The 20,266-nt window shown below is 37.1% G+C and overlaps 1 protein-coding gene across 3 annotated transcripts in view; it reads left to right on the top strand.

The window, feature by feature from the left end:
* The window catches only part of LOC107683958 (mast/stem cell growth factor receptor kita-like), a 23,957-nt gene extending 4,108 nt beyond the window's left edge, over positions 1-19,849 (top strand). Inside the window, exons 2-21 of one of the 3 annotated variants that reach the window (XM_016480054.1) lie at positions 973-1,230; positions 1,945-2,244; positions 3,053-3,192; positions 4,049-4,217; positions 4,324-4,510; positions 4,981-5,096; positions 5,567-5,681; positions 7,480-7,664; positions 10,829-10,935; positions 11,492-11,618; positions 12,056-12,160; positions 12,524-12,634; positions 12,722-12,860; positions 12,945-13,027; positions 14,302-14,432; positions 15,595-15,717; positions 18,027-18,138; positions 18,208-18,307; positions 18,437-18,542; positions 19,146-19,849. In XM_016480054.1, coding sequence (XP_016335540.1) covers positions 973-1,230; positions 1,945-2,244; positions 3,053-3,192; positions 4,049-4,217; positions 4,324-4,510; positions 4,981-5,096; positions 5,567-5,681; positions 7,480-7,664; positions 10,829-10,935; positions 11,492-11,618; positions 12,056-12,160; positions 12,524-12,634; positions 12,722-12,860; positions 12,945-13,027; positions 14,302-14,432; positions 15,595-15,717; positions 18,027-18,138; positions 18,208-18,307; positions 18,437-18,542; positions 19,146-19,319 — 2,888 coding nt within the window. In that variant the 3' untranslated portion in view covers positions 19,320-19,849. The remainder of the gene's footprint in view (positions 1-972; positions 1,231-1,944; positions 2,245-3,052; positions 3,193-4,048; positions 4,218-4,323; positions 4,511-4,980; positions 5,097-5,566; positions 5,682-7,479; positions 7,665-10,828; positions 10,936-11,491; positions 11,619-12,055; positions 12,161-12,523; positions 12,635-12,721; positions 12,861-12,944; positions 13,028-14,301; positions 14,433-15,594; positions 15,718-18,026; positions 18,139-18,207; positions 18,308-18,436; positions 18,543-19,145) is intronic. The other 2 variants (XM_016480055.1, XM_016480056.1) reach the window with 2 other exon arrangements.
* The last annotated feature ends 417 nt before the right edge of the window (positions 19,850-20,266 follow it).

Here is a 20,266-nt window from a genome sequence, read left to right on the forward strand (position 1 = left end):
CAAAGAGAACGGAAAACTTGAAATCGCATCATATGACCCCTTTAAGGGCCATAATTGCCTCAATCCATCAAAGCTAAATGCAGAAAGCAATGACAGATTACAACAGTATTTACCAGAGTAGACATTATTGTTACTACATAATCGTTATGTATCCATGCAATCCTTTACCTGCCAAACAGATGTTTACTTGCCCTTTTGCCCTTTGCTCACTGTTTGCCTTGCTGCTTTTATCTTTAATATTTAATAGTATATCCAAAATTAACACAGATGTATGTATGGTAGATAAAATAATTTAGGCCTATATAATCAGCTGAAGTTTTACTGTTATGCTACATACATTTAGTCAGTTTTAATACTTTTTAATTTTTTTTTTTTTTTTTTTTTTTCACTTATTTTTACCATTCTCCCAGTCATGTGGGGAGGGGGAGGATAAATGCTCTTTTGTTAGATTAAAACTAATCTGTTGCCTTTAAGGGTTAAGGCAATGCAGCACTTTGAATGGAGAAGGATGCTATAATTCAATAGAATCTAACACAACTGAGAAGGGGGCATTCATCTTTTTAAGAACTCATTTAGAGTTGTCTGACATCAAATTGCCATTTCTAAAGAAATTGCTATTAGAGGAACTCGGAAGGCTTAGTTTTTTTTTTTTTTTAATTTGTTGAGTTGTGAAACTATTTCTCACCCTTAACTGTCATTTATGCAACCTGAGAGGTCTTTGAATTGTGTGTGTGAATATATGCGTATGCGCTTGGTATAGTCTGTATATCAGTGTTGGTTCTTCTATTCAAAACCAGTACCGTAGTGTTCTAGCAAGTCAAATGCATTTGACAAATTTGGCAGATGTACACTGACTCTTTCTCGCAATCCTCACGTTAACGCTTAATAATCTCCTCTCTTGTATGTTTATCAAATGTTCAACTATTTTATCTTCCACTTGTGCACTATGTTCACTTACTTGTTTCCTCTCAGCCAGGTCCAGGCCCACTATCACCCCTGAAGGACCCCAACTCATAGTACCACTGAACGACGACTTCAGCTTGCATTGTCAGAGTGACAGTTCAGTGCGCTGGCTGCGAGAAGACCGCCCCACACGAATCCTTAAGGAACAAAGACAGGGTCAAGTGACAGTTCTTAAAGTGAGCAAAGCAGGCCCACAACACATGGGCAAATATTCCTGCCGAGAGGAGGCATCTGGTGAAAAAAGCTCCATCTATGTGTATGTAAAAGGTAAGTCAGCCTTTTGCATTTGTGAGTCAGGATTTTAATTGGGTGTAATAATGTCTGGGTTGAGTGACAAATCTGTAGGGCAGTATTGAAAGAATTCTTCAACCCTCCTTTGTGTCTTAGTGTCTATCTTGTCTGTATGTGAGTGCAGCTGCAGTATGTTTTAGATGTGCTAGGTTTGTACAAGCATGTTAGCAACAGTATACTAGTAGAGATACTAGATAGAAAGTATGTCTGCACCATGTGCACTTTCTAACACTTTTCGTGCTTTATGTTTATGTCTGTCTTTCTCTCTCGCTCTCCCTCTCTCTCTATGATCATACTCTCCAGCATCTCTCATCTTCCTGTGTGGTTCCATTTTTGTGCCAAAAAGACACTATGGGTGTCAACAGATGCCCCAAATACCTACAATCAGCTCTCTGTATTCACTAGTCACCTGCATAACCTTTATTTATACATCTGTGTAATGTGTTATTTCAAGCATGTTCTTATAATCCCAGTATTAAACTCTTCAAATTGATCCTTGGCATTTTTGGCAGTTGACACTAATTTTACTAATGTGAGCACTGCAGATGTGTGCTATTTGTATTTGTGTATTAGGTATGATGGAGGGTAGTTTTTCACTTTCAGTCTTTTTGTTACACTCTCTCTCTTTCTCTGAGCTGTAATGTCATGATCTAAGCCCCCTTGGTTGTGTTTCATTGGTTTTTGATTTAGCATTCCTCTCAGCAGATCCTGAAAATCCCTTCAGGAGGAACATCATGTTTGACTTTGTTGCGGGAGAAGGAGAAACGACCACGCTCCCATGCTTGGCCACAGACCCACGTATGACAGACTTGCACCTGCAAAAATGTGACGGACAGCCCCTGCCCAACAGCCTCCGATATTCCTCCAGTATTGAGACGGGCATAACGTTGGAAGATGTCAGGAAGGACTTTGAGGGATGTTACGTCTGTGTCGGGACTCTGGAAGGCAACACAGTTAAATCCGGACAATATCAACTCAATGTCCGCCTCGGTGAGAAAGAAAAGGAGAGACATTAGGACTGTTAATTTAAAAAACCTATAAAACAATAAAAAACTGCAAAATAATAATTTAAGCTTGAAATACTATCTTACCAGGATAAGGCAGCAAATAATGAGTAAGGAGCCATTGAATGTGTTTTTGCATTCAAAGCAGATGAGAAATATACATTACCATTCAAAGTTTGGTGTCAATAAGATGTTTCCACAAAAATATTTAGCAGCACAACTGATTTCAACATTGATGATAATAAGAAATGTTTCTTGAGCAGCAAATCAGCATGTTAGAATAATTTCTGAAGGATCATGTGACACTGAAGACTTGAATAATGATGCTGAAAATTCAGCTTTCCCATCTCAGGAATAAATTACATTTTAAAATATACTAAAATAGAAAATAGTTATTTTAAATTGTAATAATATTTTATAATATTTCTGTTTTACCGTATTTTGATCAAATAAATACAGCCTTGGTAAGCATAAAAAATTCTTTCAAAACATTACATAATCTTACCACCCTCAAACTTTTGAATGGTAGTTTATAGACTTCTAAAGCCACTTTTAGCAATGTTTTTATTTTGAGGTATTTCAAATATTGATGTTTGCAATTCATTGAGATTAAACCGATTAATTAATCACTATATCATGTAATTCATTTGATTAAAAAATGGCATCAATTGCCAGCCCTAAATATAGCTAGAGGACACAGACAGACACACATGTCCATGTTACTCCACTGTAGCTTGCTCTTTCTTTCCCACACTTCCCCATTGATATAATGCATCATGCTTCTTTGCTTTTAGTTCCAGACGCACCTCCTGTGATCACACTGGGTCAGCCTCAGAGAGTGCTGCTCATCCAGGGGGAAGAGCTCTCCCTATCCTGCAACACCTCAAATGTCAACAGCGACATCACAATCAGGTGGAAGGCTCCTCAAGGAGTGGTAAAAGCACTCTCATAAACTATCCAGCTCTCACCTACAGTATGTACCTGAGCACATCTGTGGTGCTCCATGACACTCTTCACACACATATATACTGTACATACTGCAGGCTTTATCAAACACACCAACCATTTCAGTCGAGTAGAACCAATGTTTACAAAAGCAGACTTATAGTGTGAGTGCACATCCCAGTTAACCTTAATGTGGTAATGTGTACCCATAATCAATTTAGTGTTTGTAGACTGAAAAAGATAATTTAAACGTTGTTTGTACTCAATATTATTCCCAGAGGCTAATTTGATCTTGTGTGGTTTGAGGTGCTCCTCAAATTCTATATGTTCATGTACTGTATACACAGCAGCAGAATACAGTTGTCAGCAGGGTTGTGTATCATTCAGAAGTGAATTGAGAGCTTAAGTTTCGAATTTCGAATTTAGCTTGGAATTGAGAAAGCAAACATGATGCAGAATTGCAAATTGTAATTGTATAATTCTGTATTTATCTCAATCTTGATTGTTCAAACACAGTTCAGTTATTAACGCAAGTCTACCGAATTTTATAACTGAACTCGCTCTCTTAAATTTTCAGCACTCACAGCTGTATTTTTGGCAAACTTGTGCTGTGAGAACACAACCTATGTAAACAGATCTTCAGTTTTAAGACTCCACTGGCATCAGAGACTGGGATTTGAGAGATGAATGGCACGCTTTGTTTTATATAAAGATTATAAAAACAGCCACACCTCACCTACACATAAAGACAACCACAGACATTTTACCCAAGACAAGGTCTATGCCTCATCTCTTCAGAGTTGCCCAATAAGCTTTGGTCCTGTTTTCCTTTTGCATGTGCCAAGCAACCTTCAGTGCAGCAGTTCTCAAGTATCCTGCCCGAACCCATTTCTCACCTGAGAAATTCCACCCTAAATCTGGGGTCTGTGACCAAGCAGGATGCAGGGAGTTACAACTGCGAGGCCAGGAATGAAAGAGGGACCAGTGCAAAGACAGTCTGGGTCGAAATCTATGGTGGGTCTTGTTTCAAGAATTTATTTAAATAATCATATGACTATTTAGTCTCAGTTTAAATAGTCTCAAAAAAATAAAACAATGTTTTATGCGTTTCTGTGTGCAGATAAAGGCTTCATTAACCTAACAAGTGTGAATAACAGCACTAAGAGAGTGCGGGCTGGAGAAAGTCTGTCCCTGCGTGTGGTAATGAATGCTTACCCGAAACCTCATACATTTTCCTGGAGCTACAGTGGTGTAAAACTCACCAACACTACTGATCATGTCATTACCAGTCGCTCACATGGGAATAGGTATGATTTTGTTACATTGCTACAAACAATTCTTGTTTTTCCTATGTAGTAATTGCTAGGGATGCACCTTATATCAGTATCATATTGGTATTTATTGGATATATTTATCAATATTGTTTATTTAATTGTGTTAGCTCATTTACTGTTTATGCTCACTTAAAGTTCATCTTTAAAATACTATTAATTTAGAAACACTATTAAATGTAATCTTTAGTAAATCTCTCAATATCCATTTTTTGTATTGTGTTATTTAATGTTTATATAAAGCCTAAATTCACTTGTCGCATTTAAATTGTGGCATTTTTCGTGTTTTTTATATATAATTATTTTAAAGAAAATACAATAGAATTATCAGTATCAGCCAGAATTTTAAAATCAGCGCAAACTCCACATTTTTCCCATTTATTCACAGCACTGAAAGATACTTTAGGTTTAGGTTATTCATGTTTTTTTTCTTCTTCATTCAACAGTTACACCAGCGAGCTGAAGCTAGTGCGTCTCAAGGTGTTAGAAAGCGGCGTTTACATCTTTTCATGCTCAAACCGAGACGCAACTGTCCATCAATCGTTCGAAGTCCATGTCATAAGTAAGTGAAAACATTTAATGCAAATGGCAAATATTTGGCTTTTCCACTTGCTAGAAAAAGCATAGAATCTATGTGATATATGAGTTTTGTGTGTATTGTGGTTCAAAAGGGATCATTCACATTTCTTGAGCATTTTGCTGGATAAAAGAACTCGATTGTCTGTGTAAGACCCTGGCTTAAAGCCCACTAACAATAGTAGAAGCTGTGTAAAAACAGATAAGAAAGCACTGGCCTTCAAGACTGCAAATAAGACATTTGCCAAGTCAATTATTGATCACCAATTACAAGGAGATTTACTCCCCAAACAGGTCACATTTTAAATAACAAAAATTTTTCATATCTGCCATTTTAATGCCACTCAAGTCATATTTTAAAATAATAACAAGTAATCTCAAACAAGACAGCTGTACAAACATCCATCCCACTAACCAAGATTGTAAAACTGCCCCTGTACCAATCTTTGCTGTTAGGTAAACCACAGATTGTGTCCCATGACGGGCCGATTGATGGACAGGTGCGCTGTGTGGCTGAAGGTTACCCTACTCCTCAGATTAAGTGGTATTACTGCGACCAGCCCCATTCAAGGTTTGCATACTGTCTTTCTTCAGTTTTGTTTGTTTCAAATACATCCACAGCTACATATAATGGGCTCCAAAAGTTGCTTTCAAATATTAGCGGCATATCCCTTGAGCAGTGTTAACGTATTAGCCTCTCTGAGGGTACATTGTGACGCAGCATGGATTAGCCACTAACCGCTAACTTGATGTTTGATGATTGGACAACAAGGCTTTAGCCTATTATTAATAGGGATAAGCAATTTGAATCTGTCATGATTGTGACATCACAAAAGCGATTGGCTAGGCTACTATCAGTCATGTGACATTAGAACAAGCTGCTTCCATTGGGCTGTTTATTCTTGAATAGGGTGTTGACAGAACACCTTAGCATAGACTTAGTCACAAGCTTATCCAATCAATTCCTCATGATGATCAAATCCGATCAGGATAACATGCCTTGCTTCAATTTGAGCATGTAAACATGCAGTGCTATGTGTCTTTTGATCTTGTTCGTGCGTTGCTCGCTTTGTCTGTCAACAGTTTGATGGTTTTCTCACCGAACAGACATTCCATTGTTGAGAAGTTTCCACCATGCTAAACAATGTAATTAAAGATATCGCTCAGTAATAAAAAGACGGAACAAGGAATGTAAACCAGTTGAGATTATTTGTTCTGGCTTTATATCCAAAACTAACTTTGAACTCAACTCAGTAGCACTCATACTTCATTTTAAGAGAAGAGTGAGAAAAAATTTGGAGAAACAAATAAATCAAAGCACTTGATGGCAGTACATTCCACTCTGATGTTTTTAATTAAATAAAAGAGCCCTTGAGGTCTGTCATTTTGCTGCCTAGTTTTCTGCATGCCATAATCTGCCATAGCCCCTGAATGCAGTGAGAGATGCTTATCACATCCTTATCATATTATTGATACGCAGTGGTGCTTAACATTTGATTTTAAAGTCTGCATGAAATCAAAAAAGACCTCTTACATTCCTGGCCTTATCATAAAAAGTAATTGGTGCATTTTATTCCAAAGAAAAAATGTTGAGTTTCATAATCTTACATCAAAATGTAATAATCTGCTGTTCCTGGGAAGTAAAATGGGTTACAATGGGTAATCCATTTTGACTGTAAAGCAGAGTTATTATCATTAACTAAAACTATGAAAAAATGTTATTAATTGAAATGAGGCTGAAATAATTATTAGATGAAAATAATCAAACAAACAAACAAATAAATGTTTGTTAAATGACAAACTTGCACTAAACATTATGTACTAAACAATAAAAATGAGAAATGTTGCCTTGGCTAGTAACTGAAATAAGTAAAAATAAATTAAGTTAAAATACGTTAGAATTCAAATAAGTTGAGTTTTTAATTCTAAAATAAAATACGTTGAAATAAAAAATAAATCAAGCCAAAACAGTATTATTTAAATAAAAACAAAAATGAATAAAAAAGACAGAAGCAAATTAGAAGCAAAATTATTAAGAATTAAACAAAAATGAAAATAAAAGCTAATTTACAATATTAATAAAAACTTTAATACTACATAAATAATACTAAAATACTGCTTTTAAGGCTATGAAAGTATTTGTTGATGCACCTTGCCTTTGTCTTGCACATTATGGTTATCAGCTTTCTTTTTTTCAAAAGATTGTTTTACATGTCTTAAGATGTGCATGAAAGACCTTATTTTTTGTATTTTTAATTTTTTTTTTATTGCTCCTTTTATGCAATGTTTCTAAAACAGTTCACCACCTCATGGTACATGTTCATGAAAAAATGCAAGACTATTTATGAGTTTGTTGCATGCCTCCCCAGATGCTCCAATTCGCTGAATGCCACTCAGGAGGAGGAGGATGTTGTCACTGTAACCATGACAAATCCTCCCTTTGGAAAAAGCACAGTGGAAAGTCGACTAAACATCACCAAGAACAGTTACGCCACCCTTGAATGCGTGGCATCTGCCAGTGGAGAAATCGTTTACACTCTCTTCTCTATCAGCGGTGAGCAAATAACCTCCCAAATCACATGCACTCACAGACGCATACATACACATACATACACTCCCCTTCAGACAATGACTGAAGACTCTAGTTAGTAATTACTAAGTCTCAGCCTCAGACGACTCCGCCCACAAACCGCCTACAGTCTGTTTGCTGACCCTATGGTCCATATTTCTCACAAGACTGGAAAGCACTTTCGTTATCTGCAGGCTATAATATGATTGGCTGACTTCATGCAACTTCTGAGAGTAAGGGCATACAGGTGTTTTTTACTTAAATATATAGGAGATCAAGTTTTTGAATTCAGACTCTGTCTCTTTGTTGGCCTTTTGCTTACACATGCCTATTAAATCAACCTTGCCCACGTACTGACCCAGTGTATAGGCTGTGCTCATTTGTCACAGGTCTGGGTGTGTGTCTTTGCTTTGGTGTCCTAGTAGTAAAATATTTTGTTAATTTTGTTGACTTGTTTGTTTTTGTCTCAATCCGCTCCCTAGTTCAAGTAGTCAGCCATTTCTAGGGCCATCAAAATCGTAGATGTGCACTGAAATACACAGAAAACATTATAAAGAAACAACGAACGATAACTGCTCAATATATGCACTTGCATGTTCTTTCAGTCAAAGCAATGTTTTTAAAAGAGATTATATTTCATTTCTGATCACAGGGTAGCAACATTTTTATTTATTTGTTCATTTATGCATGTTTTGCAGTTATGGAGTGAGATACTAATATGTACATTATAGGCATTTTGTGTATTGGAACAAATACAGTAATGTCTGCCATTATATATGTAGACTACCATTTAAAAAACTGGAGTCAGTAAGATTTTTTTTTTTTTATTAATTGGTACTTTAATTCAGCAAGAATGCATTATATTGATCAAAAGTTACAAGACATTTATAATATTACAAAAAAAATTACATTTCAAATAAATACTTTTCTTTTAAACTTTCTATTCATCAAAGAATCCTGAAAAAAATGTATCACACTCTTCACTAAAAATATTAAGCAGCACAACTGTTTTCAACATTGGTAATAAGAATAAATATTCCTTGAGCACCAAGTCAGCATATTAGAATGATTTCTGAAGGATCATGGGACACTGAAGACTAATGGCTGCTGTTATATATTAAAACAGACAAAAGTTATTTTTAAATTGTAATGAAATTTTACTGTATCAGTGTTTTTATTATATTTTTGATCAGATAGATGCAGCCCTGGTGAGACTTCAAAAACAAATCTTAAAATGCAGGATATAGTGCAATTTTCAAAATGGTACTGTACACCTACAATGAAGATGAAGAACCTCGACCTTGTGTCATCATTGTTCCAATGTTTAGTATTCATCTTTTGCACATCATAGAAAACCAGGAAATGGAATGAGACTCAGAGACCTCGACCCAGCTGCTTCTAGTTTCCCAGGAATAGTTAAACAACCAAACAAGAGGAAACGCACATCTCCTCACGTTCGCTCCAGCTGTGCTTTTTCTACTGGCTGCATCTTTTTGACAAAAAATCTCAACCAGTTGCCAACTTGCAGGTCGCCACTCCTGCTCCAGCTCAACCCTGTGTAGGCAGACTTTTTGGATAAGACGCGATAACAGCAGACTATTATATAAACAGAGGTGCTGAGTTTTAGCCCTAATCTTGTTTCTTTTGTAAACCTAGCATTACCAACTGTTGGGGATTATCTCCCCGGTTTAGGGGGTTTCGTTTGGGTTTGTTGCAAAACACCAGGGCTTTCCACCCCAGTTAGTACTGGTATTATTGGTAAGGACAGAATGGTTAACAAAAGGTCATCCACATCCAGTTTATTTTGTTTCTGGTACATTCACTTTTTTATCCTCATTGGATTTTTGTAAAAGTTGTTGACTACATTGCCTGTTTTTTGCATGTTCTCAACTAAATTAGCCTTAAGTAAAAAACTATAGTTGAACATTGACCTTTTTGTAGAGTCCATCAGGAGTTGGACTGGAGGTTTTGAGAGCGTGAATTGAATCCACTGCCTCAGGAAAGCCTGTTAGGTGATGTGGGAACTTGTTTAGACTCTCAAGCTTTAGGCTGTAGCAGGTTCAGGAAAAGCAGTGGGACGATGAGCCCTAGGCTAGACTTTTAAAGCTGTTCATCCTCAGCTGAGCGAGATGCAAAAAAAAAATGTCCGTTGTTAAGGTTTATGTTGATTTGTGGAGGGCTTGATGGTATGCTTGGATGCAGTGTGATGATAGATGGATGGACGGGGAAAGATGGGAAGAGAGAGAGACAGAGGGAGGGAGCAGAAGAGGACTGTGAAAGCCAGTGGCAGGTTTACAAGGGATTACTTCCTGCAGAGTCTGCATTCTTGATTTGAAATGGAGAGAAAGCTTCTTATAGCTTAAGAGCTTACTACACCGCTCAGAACAACGCAGAAAAACAATAACACACCATGCATGAACACATACACACACCTTACAAAAACAACACAGCTACACTTTCAAAATGTGAAAAAAGTGAGTCGCAAGTCCCAAGACTATAGCATCAGATCTGCTGTGGTTTTCTGTGCTAACAGAAATGATCCTCAGGGATGAGCCATGTGTACTGATTATCCATCGATGCCTTGTTCACACAAACACTCTGTCTAGAGCAGTGATTCCCAACCAGGCAGGTTACAGACGGAAAACACTTAAACTAAATCAATTAATGTCAGGGTTTTATTGTAATCAAAAGCTTAACACATACATTTTAAAATATATTCAAATATAAAACAGCTATTTTACAGTTTAATTTGTAACAGTTTTTTCTGTATTTTTGATCAAATAAATGCAGACTTCTTTAAAAAAAAAAAAAAAATCTTACTGACCCCAAACATTTGAACATTACTGATAAAAAAACAGGATATATAATTATAATAAATAATTATTTAATAATAATATATATATATTGGGCATATTTGCCATATATTTAATTATTTGTATTTATATATTTTTTAAACAAAACATTATTGATTATTGTGTGGCATTTATTGTTTATCGACCATAACATGAAAAATGATCATATCAGCCAGAATATTAACATTAGTGTATCCCTAGATCAAAAGGAACACATTTCTTGTTTGCTGTTGATAGAGTACATGTCATGTTCTGCATGTTTCTGATGGCAACTCTATGTTGTTTTACTTTTCACAGAGAACACTGTTCCTCATGAACTCTTCACACCGTTGCTCATCGGTTTTGTTGCTGCGGCTGTTATCCTGATTCTCATCCTGATTGTGCTGTCCTACAAGTACATGCAGGTAAAGTGTCATTCATTTCATAGTTTGTCTTCCAGCACAGGAAGTGCACACTGACTCACTGAGGTAATTCATTAATTAGACAAAATTGAGCAGTTTTAATTCTCACTCTATTATAGCAATAAAATATTGTAACCTGTATTGTTATTCCAGCGCAACTTGTTTTTGGTTATTTGATATTAAACGTGATACTCAACGCAATTTACCTGTCACACCTGTCATCCCTCCCACACTTCAGGGGAACTTTGAAACAGTACACACGCAAGGAAATTATTTACTTAACATGTCATAAGACCTGATGTTTCACCACGCAGTTTTGCACTGTTGCACAGGGGAGAAATCAGTGATATATACAACACATAAAATTACCATTCACATTGTTGTTTGAATAATTTATGTCCATTTACACGAAACTCTTATTAGTGGGCTCTGTTTGCTTTTGTCTATGAGAGCACCTACAACTTGCAGTAACTGGATATAATGTAAAAGGTTGTTTTGCTTGTCTGGAAACATTGTTTATTCTTCTCCTATCCCATCTATTTTTTTCTGTCTCCAAAAGAAACCTAAATACCAAATACAGTGGAAAGTCATAGAAGGTATCCATGGAAATAGCTATGTGTATATTGACCCCACCCAGCTTCCATACGACCACCAGTGGGAGTTTCCCAGAGATAAGCTGCGTTTTGGTGAGTTAAGTTCCTGAATCGGTTTGCTTTGTCGGAATTCATAAATCATATTCCAAATCATTTTTCCATATTGGAATATTCTTTGTTTGAACATTATGTTTGGAAAGGTTTACAAGGTTTAGTGCATGAGAAAACATAAAGGCCTTTTGAATTTTACAAAGCTTGCTTCTTTTCATTGGCTGTTACACGGTTTGGGACACTTGATAGCTGGCACCTTGTGACATAGTATCATATCTTCCCCATAAAGGAACAGCCATATCCGTCAACAAACAGGATCTAGCATATCCCGCTTCCCCACAAGCCACACCTCCTTGATTCAAAAACAAGCCGATGTTCAAGCTGAAAGCTGGTTTTGGATCAGTTTCCAGGCGCATTGACTGTAAACAACTGTATGAGGGAAATGTGAAATTGATGTTGTTGATTTTCTGCATTCCCAGGAAAAACTCTAGGATCTGGAGCATTTGGGAAGGTGGTAGAGGCCACTGCTTATGGGATGTCCAAAGCAGACACTATGATGACCGTAGCTGTGAAGATGCTCAAACGTGAGTGAAAAGCAACATAAAACACGTTCATAATCTTGTGAAATATAAGTAGTATAGTAACTCCACGGCATGTTTAACCAGCACATTTATTTAAGCAAATAAGGCTGTGTGTAAAGACACACCAGAAATGACACAAACCTGCATGATGAGATGAAAGGAGGTTAAACATTTCCAGTACCCCACAATTTATTGGTTCCTAGAACAGTGAAACAGTGAAACCTAAAAAAAACATTCCTAAAAATTTTTATAATATTGGTTTCCAATGCAATAATCGAAGGGGAACCGTACACTAACATTAGGGGAACATTCTGTTTTTTGCTGTTTCATTTATGCTTTTAGTTATTGTGGTGTTTTTCCCCACAGCAAGTGCCCATGCCACTGAGAAAGAGGCTCTGATGTCAGAGCTGAAGGTGCTTAGTTATCTGGGCAACCATATTAACATTGTCAACCTGCTAGGGGCCTGCACTATTGGAGGTAAGAGGCTAGGGCTAGATATTGTTTTTCTAGGGTTTTCTGTGTGTATTGTTTTGGTCTTCATTACTGTACTGGTCTGTTGCACAGGTCCAACTCTAGTTATAACGGAGTACTGCTGTTTTGGTGACCTGTTGAACTTCCTGCGCAGAAGGAGAGAATCCTTCTACTTCACTACACTGAGAGAAGACTCTTACTATAGAAACGTCATGCTGCAGCCAGAACCAAAGTAAGTGTGATCAGTGCAACTGGTGAAGTGTGATAGTGTGAAGTGCTTGTGGGTTCACTAAAACCAGTTTGTATTTAATTACAGTGAGAGCAGGCATGGATACATGACCATGAAGCCCTCTGTAATGGGACTTCTGTCCTCTGAAAACCGAAGATCACTTAATAAAGGTTGGATCAATGCCTTGTCTGTTGTCATCATCTCTTTTCCTGTCATCTTGTCTCTTCTTGTCACCCAAAGTCTTTTTGTTTCGTCTTGTCTTGTTTGCTCTTCTTATCTTGTCAGACCTCATTTTTTCTCTTCTCATCTCACCTTGTCTCATCTCTTCTCATGCCTTAATTTTTCTTATCTTCTCATATTGTCTCTTCTGCCCCATCTCATCTCGTTTTGTTTAATTTTGTCTTTCCTGTTCCTGTCTCGTCTCTTCTCATGCCTTCTCTTTTCTTAACTTCTCATCTTGTCTCTTCTGTCTCATCTCAACTCTTTTGTATCATTTTGTCTTTCTTGTGTTTCTTGTCTCATCTCTTCTCATCTCACTTTGTCTCATCTCTTCTCATGCCTTCCCTTTATCTTCTCGTCTTGTGTCTTCAGTTTTTTCCATCTCGTCCTATCTCTTTTTGTCTCATATTGTCTTGTCCTTCTCTTCTTTTCTGTTGTCTTCTTCTCATGTCTTCTTATCTGTTCTCTTATCCTGGCTCTTCTCTTCTCATTTCATCTCATCTCTTCTTGTTGTGTGCCTTCTCTTCTAGTCTTGTCTGCCCTTGTCTTTCCGTTCTCATCTCTTCTCACCATGTCTCTTCTCTTATCATACCTTCTCTTTCCTTATCTTCTCATCTTGTCTCTTCTGTATCATCTCTTTTTATCTCATTTTGTTTTTCCTGTTCTTGTCTCATCTCTTCTCATTCACCTCTTCTCATGCCTTCTCTTTTTATCTTCTCATCTTGTCTCTTCTGTCTCATCTCTTCTCATGCCTTCTCTTTATCTTCTCATCTTGTCTCTTCTGTTTTTTTCAGTCTCTTGTCTTATCTCTTTTTTGTCTCATATTGTCTTGTCTCTTCTCATTTCTTTCTGTTTTTGTCTCTTCTCTTCCTGTCTGTTGTCTTCTTCTCAAATCTTCTTGTCTCTTCTCATCTGTTCTCTTATGTCGACTCTTCTCTTCTCATTTCATCTCATCTATTCTTGTTTTGTCTTCTCTTCTAGTCTTGTCTGACTTGTCTTTACTGTTCTCATCTCTTCCCAGCTTGTCTCACCTCTTGTCATGCCTTCTTTTCCCTTATCTTTTCATCTAGTCTCTTCTGTCTCAATTTGTCTTGTCCATCTTGTCTGTTGTCTTCTTGTCTCATCTATTCTCCTTTCCTTTTCTTTTTGTGTCTCTTCTTGTCTGTTGGCTTTTTGTCTCATTGTGTCTTCATCGTCATCTTCAATAAATTTGTCATCCATTTAGGTGATTCATACAGAGATTCAGATGCTGTTAGTGAGATTATGCAGGAAGATGGCATGACTCTGGACACTGAGGATCTTCTTAGCTTCTCCTACCAAGTAGCCAAAGGGATGGATTTCCTGGCATCCAAGAACGTAAGTGTTTTTCTCATTTATTTGCGTTCTGTCTCTCTGACGGATACTGAGTTTTATATTCCAAGTGGTTGCAGTAATCCCATACTGCAGATCTTCTCGCTCTTCCTCTACAATGCCACAGGCTCACATTCCATTACCTCTGTCCAGTCAAGGATCGGGTTACACAAGGTCACACACGAACGCATACATGTTATCAAGCACATGCACACGCTCATTCATTGAGGATCATGCTGAGAAATATCACATTTCTCCACCTGGTCAGCAGGTCCAGTATTCGGTTTAGGACAAAGACACTAAATTAGTCACTCTGTTGAGCGGGCATGGGAGTTTTCTGTCAGTGAATTCATTTTAGCACCTCTCTGCTAACTTAGAACACTTCTTTGCAAATGAGGTTTTGAATATTGGCACGATTGTTGTAAATACCTGACAGTTTTGACAGTCCTGACACATAAGAGTAATTCTAAGCAAAAGCTTTAAAGGGGTCCTATTGTGCTCTTTTACAAAGTCTTGATTTTGTTTTGGGGGTGTACTAGAACAGGCTCTCATACTAGGTAAAAACAGATTATCTTTCACATATTTTACATTATTACAACACCTCTCTCCCCAGTCTGGCATGAACGGCTCGAATAGTTCCTGTATCAAATGAAGTCCTGTCTTCTGAATTACGAAATGTGCTGTGGTGCTGTAGTCCAAACGAGTTGTTCGTTGTAGTTTTTGAAAAGTGATTTCTGTTAAATAAAATATCTCCTTTTGAAGTGGACTTTGAGCTTTGTAACTTTGCAGATCTTTTTTATGCTCAAACAGCAACATTACAGACTAACTAAAGTTGAAAAAGTGAAAAAGCATAATAGGACCCCTTTAAGACAAGTCAGTCCCCTCGGTGGTCATTTTGATAATGCCTCCAGGCCACTCATTTCTATGCAGGTTACATGCATGCAAGTACAGCTTCTATCTACTTAAATAGCAAAAGGCGAAAATCTCAAAAGCTGTCAAGATTATGTTTCAATAACATATTTTAAATCAGCAATACAGCCTGAGCTTCTTTAGCTCATATCACGCTAAAAACAAGTAATCCGTTCCTACGGCCAGTTTGCTTTAATATGTAATCTATTAGTGTGTATACAGTATGTTAACCTGTAGTTTTGCATTTGTGTTTATGCAGTGTATTCACAGAGACCTGGCAGCCAGAAACATTCTCCTCACCCAAGGCCGGGTGGCCAAGATCTGTGACTTTGGACTAGCCCGGGACATCACTACTGACTCAAACTATGTTGTTAAGGGCAATGTAAGTATTAGCTGTCATTACATAACATAAATTATAAACTTTAACCTTTATTTTATTTGTATATTTTCCCACTAGGTTTTACATGTCGTTAACTAATTAAGTAAATAGACAAGCAAACATGCTTTTTAATGCATAATGCTTTTAATGTGTTGGATGTAGTTTTTTCCAACAGCTTTCTGCAAGGAAATGCAAAATGACAATGATCGCTTTATAATACAAGAGCTTTTATCCATGTTGAGACATGTATCAGATGTGAATTACCCAAATGTCACACATTGGCAAGAGGTTGATACAAAACAAGTCATGAATAGGATAAATTTTGCAATTTTAAGAAATTTCATTTCAAGAATTTGCATAAAGCAGTCAGAGCTGATAGCCTTGTGGACATGTAGCATGGTTGCGGCCTGAGTTTGACCTTTCCTGATCCCGCCTCCCTCTCGCTGTCCCACTTCACTCCGTTAGTTCTGTAACTGTACTATCCTCAGGCGCGGATTAACGCACAGGCTTGCCTAGGCTGCAGCCTAGGGGCCCCCCGGATTGACCAGACTTTTTATTATTATTATTATTATAAATTTACTTCAGCATGAACAAAAAGACCCTCATTGGCCCATAAGAAACATTAAAGCAGAAACATTAAAGTGTTCCAGAGAGTTCGATAAAATTAATGTCTTATATTGTAGAATGCACACTCAGTACCGCCGAGAGTTCGTGCTATCGTTAAATCAAAACCAAAAGTAAAACGTGCACACACATTCAAAAGCGATTTTTATATCCCGCGTTTTGAGATCGACTCCCTGAGCGCGCAAATTCAGCTATCTAGGCTGTTATTAGTATGTAGGCTATAATAGGTTGTGTAGATGTCTATAGCTGTGTATCACTCTTGAAAAATGTGGTCTCTATTTGCACTTTGAATATTGAGAGAGTAGCCTACTTTGATTATGGCTGCACTTATTGTTTGCACTTAATAAGACTAAGAAAGAACTGTGTTGTTTATTTTTTGTTATTTATACTGTTTTTATTTCTATGTTCAATTTGTGAAAAGGAGACCAGTTAGGAGGTCAAACGTTCTAAAAGCTCATAATTCATGTACAGTTCTAAGGTCTGAAGAGACACATGAAATCATACAGGAGAGAAGCCAGTCAGTTGAGTTTGTCAAAACCTTTTACAGTGCTTGAGTGTTGTTGTCTTTCAGGCTACTGCATATGATAATTCATACTCAGAAAGTAGAACTGAAATGACATTTATTACAAGATGATTAGTTAAAATAACTATTAACAACTATAGCAGACTATTTATGTTATGTCATGTATTTGGTCATTGAGATGATTTTTTTTTAATTATGTGTAAAATCTCGCCTCGTCTCATTCTCGTGAACCTAATCTCGTGTCTCGTCTCATCTCTTGAGTTAAGTGTCGGCGTTAATGATAATCAAACAACAAAAGATGAGGATCACTCCCTGCTCTTGATAGAATAGCATTTGTAGCTTTTATAAGAATTTATATAGTGAAAATTGTGCCCTATCATCACATTCTCATCTATGCAACCAATAAATAAATTACTACTAGAGCACAAAATTGTTTATAAGAGCACATATTTCTCCATTGAGAAATCCATCTGCTCTCAAAATGCACCAGATTTATGCATTTAAATTTAAAATGAACAACATTTTTCTTACGGGGAGCATACCCCTGGAACCCCCTCGAGGAACCAATGCGCACCCACCACAGCCTCACAAAATCCTGAGGGGACACTGGGAATGTAGAGGAAACACTGTAGGATTGTCTCAGTGTGTGTGTGTATGCCAGATCACCTTACTATTTGCGTGTGGACCATGTATGGAACTAAATTTATTTCTCCAGTAAAGCATAATGATTGAGGGGGCCTCACACAAAGAGCAGCCTAGGGGCCCCTGACCACCTTAATCTGCCCCTGACTATGGCACTAAAACCATAATGCCAAAAAGCAGAGTGAACAGAATGTTATTTCTGGCTTCCACTACAGATAATTCATTTGCATTTAATGATCCAAAAAAAAAAAGCCCAAAACAACAAAGTCATGACAAACTTGGTCTATAGTATTGCTAGTCTTTGTGTCAGTATTCTTTTTGTATGTTTATTCTTTAAATCTACATCTTGCTAACTAGAACAAAACTGTATGATTGAGGTTTCCAAATGCATGTTTTGATTGTAAGTCATTTCTATATTAGTCAGTCTGAATCTGTCAAGAAATGTGGTTTGTACTGTGTGCTTTCATGCTCTGCCTGTGTTGTTAAGGAAGAAATGTTTGTAATGAGGCTCTTCTCTGTGTAGGCTCGTCTCCCGGTGAAGTGGATGTCCCCCGAGAGCATCTTTGAGTGCGTGTACACCTTTGAGAGTGACGTCTGGTCTTATGGTATCCTGCTATGGGAGATCTTCTCTCTCGGTGAGTTAAATTTATCTCATAATTATATTGACTGTTTTTATTCCAAATACTGACAATCTGCTTCTGTAGGGAGTAGTCCTTACCCTGGTATGCCTGTGGACTCTAATTTCTATAAGATGATCAAGGAAGGATACCGAATGGAGTCACCGGAGTTTGCCCTGAGTGAAATGTAAGTCTAAGCTGTAATTAGTTAATATTTCTTTCTGTGGGGAAAAAAAACATGACAAGCATTTACCATGTACACACCTAACAACAGTGTTCCCAATAACACCAGCGCCGCCGTGTTGTTGTGTTTCAGGTACGAGATCATGCACTCATGCTGGGATGCTGACCCCTTCAAGAGACCTTCATTTGGCAAGATAGTGGAGAAGATCGAACAGCAAATCTCAGACAGCACCAAACATGTATGTCTTCCTTTATACTCTTTAGCTCTCAAAACATATGGGGAAAAAAAACATTAAAAATGCAATTCATACATACAGTAATTTGAAACATGATTAACATATTTTTAATTTCTGTATTAAAATAAATTTTTTGTAAGGGCATTAAATAAAAAATGTGAGTCTTGAAATCATAATTAAGAAAAAAATCTATTCTCAAAAGTTCTTTATTATTTGCATTAATATTTGTTTAAAAAACATAAAACATTAAAAACATATATCATAGAGAGGAGGTTCTAAAATGTCATGTGTGATGCGACTCCTTACAAACAGATATTATGAATTATTAGTTATCCTGAAAAAATATATTTAAAAACTTTTTTTAATGATTAGTCACTTGTATTCATTGTGTAAGGAAAATGTTATTTTTAATGGTTACACCCCATGACATTTTTAGAGTAATTTCAGTTGTTTTTTCTTTTCCTTTTTGTATAAAAAAATTATAATTTGAAAAAAAAAATTGTATAAAATTATATTCAAAACTATATTAAACCAGCAAGAATACAAAGAGTATTTTTCTAAGAATGCATGAGTTTTAAACAAGATTTTTACCTTTCTTCTCTTCAGATTTACTTAAACTTCAGCTCCAGATTGCCTGCAGCACCGGGGTCCCGTGAGGAGTCCAGTTCTCACGTCCAGCGGCTAAACTCAGTCGGCAGTCACATCACTGCCACTCAGCCCCTGCTCTCCAGCAACGATGTCTTCTTGGAAGGAACAAGTCCACGTCACCCTCCGGTCTGAAGATCAATTCTCAGCAAAAACCAGGCGTTCCGGCAGATGCCATTCATCTCTCTTTGCCCTGGCTAAGCGTCATTGTAGCTGTCTGACATACATGAGGACATTGGTGGAAAACACTGATCATAAATCTCTTCTTGGATCCAAGAGCAGTCATATTCTTTCCAGTCACCTTTCTTGCAGATTGTGTATATAAGCCCCCTGCCAGAAAGGACAGTGATGGTGTGCGTTCCTAATAACATTTCATGTATTCTTTGGAACTGGGGGATATTTTGAATTTTTGAGAAAGCTAATAATCAATGCTGGTATCATTCCATGGTACTATATCTCCAACGTGAGTCTGCAAGAGGACTGAACTTGTTTTCTGTAGAATCCCTTTGCTTTATTATATGGGATACATAAACACAATAACGCTTCTTTTGCTAATTGTCAAGTCTTTACAAGTGACAGAAGTCTGATTCAAGGAACAGGCTGATTCAAGTCAGAGACTAAATTAAATCATCACAGCGAAAACAATGAAAATGACTTTCCCAAAACATCTCTGACGTCTTTTTGACATCCAGTTTGACATGATTGTCATGACTGTCAGTAGTAAAAGAGCCTGCCTTGAGTGTAAATCGGTTATTTTCCTATCAACTATTCTGCAGGTCATTCTACTGGTAAATTCAAATATCAACCACATAAAAGGCTACGCTGTTTGGAAACTATATGTATAAGCAGCAATAACTCAGCATTGTAACATTGACAGCATGATCATGTTGCCGCGCAAGCCAAAAACAAGCTACCTATTGCATGTTGCGTTCAGGATAGAATTTTGTCAGTTGGCAGCTGAAACTGTTTTATGTTTAAATAGACCAAATTAAGGCGCATTTCAGTTCACTGTCAGGAAAGATGTTGAGACACGTAGAGGCAATTCATCACAGTTCATCGTTTACTTTAAACACTCAGTGAAA

This window comes from Sinocyclocheilus anshuiensis, unplaced genomic scaffold, assembly GCF_001515605.1.
Source record: "Sinocyclocheilus anshuiensis isolate Anshui unplaced genomic scaffold, SAMN03320099.WGS_v1.1 scaffold637, whole genome shotgun sequence".
Lineage (NCBI taxonomy): Eukaryota > Metazoa > Chordata > Actinopteri > Cypriniformes > Cyprinidae > Sinocyclocheilus > Sinocyclocheilus anshuiensis.